Source organism: Falco rusticolus, chromosome 2, assembly GCF_015220075.1.
Source record: "Falco rusticolus isolate bFalRus1 chromosome 2, bFalRus1.pri, whole genome shotgun sequence".
NCBI classification, from domain to species: Eukaryota; Metazoa; Chordata; class Aves; order Falconiformes; family Falconidae; genus Falco; species Falco rusticolus.
The window spans coordinates 43,853,266-43,859,405 of NC_051188.1; the positions used below are offsets into that span (position 1 = coordinate 43,853,266).

The 6,140-nt window shown below is 37.1% G+C and overlaps 1 protein-coding gene across 1 annotated transcript; it reads right to left on the reverse strand.

Annotated features, from left to right (window-relative positions):
- Positions 1-269: 269 nt before the first annotated feature.
- On the reverse strand, positions 270-6,029 carry MZT1 (mitotic spindle organizing protein 1). The gene is made up of 3 exons (XM_037377899.1): positions 5,903-6,029; positions 2,878-3,023; positions 270-1,203 (listed from the first exon to the last, which is right to left on the reverse strand). Exons 1-3 carry the CDS (start codon positions 5,949-5,951, stop codon positions 1,180-1,182), a joined length of 219 nt encoding a protein of 72 aa, XP_037233796.1. The 5' UTR covers positions 5,952-6,029; the 3' UTR covers positions 270-1,179.
- Between the last annotated feature and the right edge of the window lie 111 nt (positions 6,030-6,140).

A 6,140-nucleotide genomic window follows, 5' to 3' on the forward strand; every position in this document is an offset into this window, starting at 1 on the left:
ATTTCATTCCTCTCCTCCTGTCCCCCCTTTTCATTATATCTTATTGTTCTTGCATTTTTATTTCAATTACGAAATTGTTCTAATCTCAACCCTTGAGTTTTACATTCCTTTCTGATTCTCCTCCCCATCCCTCTGGGGGAGGGGGGAGTGAGCCAGTAGCTGTATGGTACTTAACTACTGGCTGGGGTTAAACCACACCACCATGCTAACAAAAAAAAAACACCACCCAAAAAAGCTTAAAGAGCAGACAAAGAATACAAAAGAAACCATTTTCAAATGAAGTAGAATTCCTGGATGCAAGGACATTTACTGGAAAGTAACATGATAAACAGTTTACTGTATATACTATAAATACTTGTTTTGGCATCAGTGAAGATTCCTAGTGCTGAACAAGAAGGCATTCCTATACCAAATCACTGTTTAAGACTCATTGATTCCTATAAACCAAAACTGATGCTTCTCATATATGCTTTGACTAGGTAGTAACAATATAGCCTTAGTATTTTTAGGTCTAGTAGTCAGAACAAATGTAGCATCTGAACTCCACAAAATATTCCATATAATCCATAATTTAAATTCACATACATTTCTGCATGGATAAGTGAGATTCCTTTGTTATCCAAGTTAAAGAAACACTTTTTTCCAGCAATTGCAATCAAAAGGGCAATTCACTACCCACATTATCAAAAGTGCTTTATTTCTTACTTTTAGAGTGAGACTTAAGTCAGTACCCTTACTCTAAAAGAAAGTTCAAATAGCCTTCATTCCTATCTGGTCCATAAAGCAAAACTAAAATTGTACATTTAGTTTTCGAAGAGATAAAAACAAGGATATATTAACACTTCTAAAGGATGCAATAACAAGCTATACTATTATAACAATATTAATTGCTGCAAACTAGTAAGTTCAGCAAGTGTACAGTAGCTGACAGTTTAAAAAATACTGGATACCAAAGATGAGCAATTGCACTATATTCACAAATAGTTCACAAAAATACCATGTAATGAAGTTCACCAATAATTTTATAGAAACTAGTCTATACATCCTTTCCAAGAAGATTACATAGATATTCTTACATCGTTGCACGCACACTTATTTAACTTTTTTCTGAGTAGTAGCAATCTTCAAGGCTTGTTAAAATTAACTTGGCATTTTCTCACACAGAAATCTTCTCCCATGTCAGCCTGTCATATTTTCAGCAGCCTTGAAACAGAAAAAAACATTTACTGCAAGTCACCAAAAGTAGACACCATGTAGATTAAATTTAATCTTTTCTTGCAACTATTTTAATTTACCTGAAGTCTAAATAAACTACTTCAATAAAAACAATACAAAAAATGTGTAAGATGTGCAGCATTGTTTTTTAATGAATACTTCTGGGTTGTGGTTTTTTTAAAAAATAATACTGTCAACTGCCATTAGCCTTTATTAACACAGCCATTACTGTTTGCTTGTGTTAAATTGTGTATCCTGCGTCTAAGCAGCTTGTAACCTGTACATTTTACCCTAATGCTTTCAAGAAGTGCTCAAGTGAGTATATTTTTTTTCCTTTGGAGTTTACTTTATACCATTTATAGTAATTATTACTCCCACTGATACAGATAAATTAGACATAAAACTTAGAATGACACTGATCATAACTGTATAACTCACTGCCAATTATTTGGCTAAGGTCATGAGTAAGTATTTTATTATTGAGTAACTCAACCCAGCAAACAAGGTATAGTTGTTAGACTGACATTGGTAGATTGGCTTAAAAGGCAGTTATGGGACAAACGGGCACAAAGGATAGCAACAGGAATGATAAACCAGTAAAAGCAAAAGTAGTAGTAAAACAGCCCTCAATTACTTATCTACACAGTTAAACATGTATGTATGCATACATTTAAGCATGTACACAAATACAAAATATGCATGAGTATAGAAAAATGTTAAAAATGAAGTAAAAAATTTGAAGACTGGTGAAAAATAGCTCTGGCTAGCATCCATTTAGTCAAAAATCTGTAAACTGAATTTTCTAAGAATCAGAACGCAGTCTTCCAGACCAGAGATAGGCAGGCTAGATATGGGTTCCCCCCCCACCTCGCCTCCCAAGAAAGAAATGTAAGAAACAGGGGGAAAAAAGTCATGATGTTTAGATAGACAGTAAAGAACTAAAATCCTTTACGAGCCAAGTGAGGATGTATTTTTTTTAAAGCAGTTACCCTCTCTACTAGCCAAAAAGGTAAATGTTAAATTATGAAAAGCTCTATATGTATACATAACATGAAATCTGCTCTTGTTTGTCTTTCAAGAGATTCAAAGCACAGGTTAATGTGGTAAAAGCAATATGCGAAGACCACATCAGCAAGCCGCATGCACTTTTTTACAAGTGCTGCTGCATACTATTAGGCGTGAGGTTGTGGAAATGAGGCGATACAGATTAAAGGAGAAAGTAGCAGCCTATTTGTGATATGATGTGGATAAGGGGGCAAAAAGTGGCTATAAACATCCAGAATAAAAATCTGGGGGGGTTTGTTGGGTTGTTTTGGTTTTTTTTTTCCTTCAAAAGAGTTAATCTAATTATTTCTTAAAAGATTTTCTTCATACGATTTCTTGCTTCATGCTCCATTCATAGAATCATTTACGTTGGAAAAGACCTTTGAGATCATCAAGTCCAATTGTTAGCTGAGGACTACAAAGTCCACCACTAAACTATGCCATTAAACACTACATCTATGCATTTTAAAAATAGCTCCAGGAATGGATGAATCTCACGCAACAGTTGATCTCCTTGATTTAATAGTAAGTCGTATCTTAAAATACAGTTTACAAACTGAAGTATAGCAAGTTGAACACACATCTCAAACTTACACGCTTTTTAAGCAAAAGCATTACCTTCAAAGCTTCTGTAGCCTTACGCAGTTCTTTAATAACAGATGATAATGCTTCTGGATTTATTCCCTGCTCACAAAGCCGCACACAAATAGACAAGGTCTCCATATCCAAGCCAGTGTTTAATATTCTTGAAATCTCAAACAGAACTGCAACAGAAAAAAATAAGCACTTTAGTCCCTATGGACTATGGAATTTCAATGATTGAAAATATTATTCATCAACATTTAATTTGTACTGTAGAGTCTGTGAACATGACAGTTATCAAAAGCTCTTGCAGTTTGAACCTCAACAACAGCATTCATATTCAGCCTTCCAGCTAAGCTAGAAGCCACAGCTTCTAATACTATGCTTTTCTGGTTCAGAAAACTTAGTACTGGATAATGGGTCTTGAAAATTAGTAAGTGAAGAATTCAATAATTCACATGCTTGCCAATTATGTGAAATATACACTATAAGAATAATCCAAGCTTTTGAATTCCAGATACTGATGAAGTCCTAATAAAATGGACCGAGAGCACATTCTTTAAAGGTTTTACAGAGAATGTCAGGAGTTTTCTAGCCACTTCCTTCCATAACTAAACCTGGGTTTAGGTCTAACATTAAAGTGGTTTAAGGATAAGCAATACTTTCAATTTTTCTGTAACCTGAATCAAGAGCAACACTGCTTTTCAGTGTGAGATGAGGAGAGTACAGTCAGTTTTGTGTGGGAACAAAGACAGCTTGTTCTCCCCTTCCAAACTTTCCCTGGAAGGCCCCTTTTCTTCCATTCTCATAAGCAGTTTGTTATATATGTAACAGAACAACTCAACTCATTGAGGTTTTATTCTGGTTGCTACAGTAACCTCTATCCTCAGCCCAAGTCACTAGCAATACAGGTTGATTTTGTACAGATGCTATTCACACAGTTTCTGTAATCAAACCTTCCCCAAATCTTTCTCACCAGGTTAAAGCAGCCTGGCAAGTGATTACTGTCCAATTGACAGCTATGAAAATATTCTGCTTTGGTATACCAGAGACATACTGCAGCACACCTTCAGAGTCACATTTACCCAAACCAAGACATTAAAGGCCTAATATATCCAGTCAATTCCACTGAAGCCACAGGGAAATGTCAGATGCTATGAAAAAACCTCTAGGTGCAATAATACTCTTGAAGCCCACACAAGTAGACTGGATTAAAGACACACACAAGTTTAAGACACGAAACTTTTTTTGTCAGACCCAAGCCCTAACTACAAGCCACAAGGAGAGCTTTCTTCTCCACAATGAGGCTTTCTGTCCTCACTGGTCTGAAAGCAAACCATTCCAAACATATCACACATGCAGCCCCTGTCTCCACAAAATCTTCTTCAGTGGCCAGATAAAACAGTAAGAAACAGACGTGTTTGCAATAAAATGCCATTGAACATTAAGAGCTACTGAACTACAAATGACTGACAGCTTCCCAGAAATAAACAATTCTTACTTTCTCCAACCATTTAAAGTTCATCATAAAATTTACTAAGCATGTGACATATTTAGAGGCAGAGCAGTAAATCTAACTAAAGATAAGTTTCAAATTTCTATGTCGGTATGAGTTGTGGTCATTAGTTTCTAATAGAAAATAACTTTAGGTACATCTTTGGCAGAGATGTAGCAGTTTCTCCACAAAAAAAACAACTGAGCTCTTAACAATCCTGCAGAGAACTGCTGTTAAATATTTATATCTGACATTCTAGATTAAGCATTTTACTTTTCTAAACTGCTAATGACATAAATGAATACTTTTTTTTCAATAGCAACCCATTTACTTCCATTAGGTGCCTATTATTTAGGCAGTAAGTTAAGATGCAACACAATTTTCATGTTCTATTTAAAAAAGTCTAAAAACCTTATCCTACAAATATTTTTTCTACTCATGACGGGCCCTCATCAAGAAAAATCTAATACATGGACACAGTTACCAGTGCTTCACATTTTCAGTTACTTCAAAGCACTTTATATAAATAATCTTATAATGGAAATGTAAAGAGATTAATGTTATTTTGAGCAGTAAAAACACCAAAACAATTTACTGAGTGCAGTAAAAGTTCAAACATGGGGGTATTTTGAAGAGTGTTTAAGTAAATCTTTAACAATCAAGTGCATGTTTAAGTTATTGGAAATTTGTTTTCTTCTAAAAATGTCTGACTGCAGGAAGAGATTAAATTGTTAATGTCTACCCTAAATAAAATACACATATTGTTACACAGGGAGCCTGGGCTCCTCAATTTGAAGGCTAGTACACTTTCCATCGCTGTTTTCAAGCCTTACTTTGTCTTTAAATCTGCATTATTATGCATTCCATCTAAAACATTCCTTCAGAAGTGGAGAGAGGGTAGGTGTCAACTACAGTCAGGATAACTTAGAATCACTGTCCTTCCCAAACAAGTCTCTCCCCACCTGCACAGAATGGTCTTACCGTCTTCAAGCATCAGAGCAACCACAATACCCCACGTCGTCCTGCCTTGCTTGCCTCCAGCAGCAGGTCAGAGTGAGTAGATCAGTGGCTGAAACACTAATCTTTACATCAGTTCAACTCATGAAGTCTTTGCTAAGGAACCCTTATGTAACAGTAGCCATAACTATAATACAAAGGAAGATCATGCAAAAATAACAAACACAGAGCAATACCCTCCCAAATACTCTCACTGGGCTATAGTCCCTCATTAGGGCATTTCCAGAGAAAATCTTCATAGTTAACAACCTCAAGGGACTTCCTGGCAGCTTTCCACTCTGCCTGAAATCCATATAAGCTTTTGGCATAGCCATTCAATGGAATACTGGAGTTCCACACCACATATTGCTAAGAAACACCTCCTGAACCTGCCAGCTTTGATTCCTCATAGACTGGAAGAGGAAGTGAATACTTGATCTCTGCTCATACTGCTCACGTTTCTCACGGCTTATAAATCTGAAATGTTTCCTACTACTGACAGTACTGCTTCTCTCACATCCACATCCCACAACAGCACCAGGAGCCCGGCTGCTGCCCTCGGCCACCTACCGTCCATCGTTTCCCGCACAGCGTTGAGGCTAGCGGCATTACTCGCCATGGTGACCCTGCACCCCTCACCTCCCACCCGGAAGCGGAAGCCCCCCGCTCCCGTCCATCACCACCGTTCAAACGCTCCCGCTCCGCTGCCCCCAAATGACGCCCAAAACGGAACGCCCCCACCTAACAGCAGGAAAACAAAGGGCGGGTTTTCTTTCGAATTCGTGTAGCGACTCGCCTGGCGATTGGT

What these genes read in the sequence shown, in the direction of transcription:
- MZT1 (XM_037377899.1), bottom strand. Translation starts at nt 5,951, where the DNA reads ATGGCGAGTAATGCCGCTAGCCTCAACGCTGTGCGGGAAACGATGGAC. An exon ending in TGTGCGGGAAACGATGGACG is followed by an intron (nt 3,024 to 5,902) that starts GTAGGTGGCCGA and finishes TTTCTGTTGCAG; the next exon opens with TTCTGTTTGAGATTTCAAGA. An exon ending in AGGCTACAGAAGCTTTGAAG is followed by an intron (nt 1,204 to 2,877) that starts GTAATGCTTTTG and finishes TTCTGTTTCAAG; the next exon opens with GCTGCTGAAAATATGACAGG.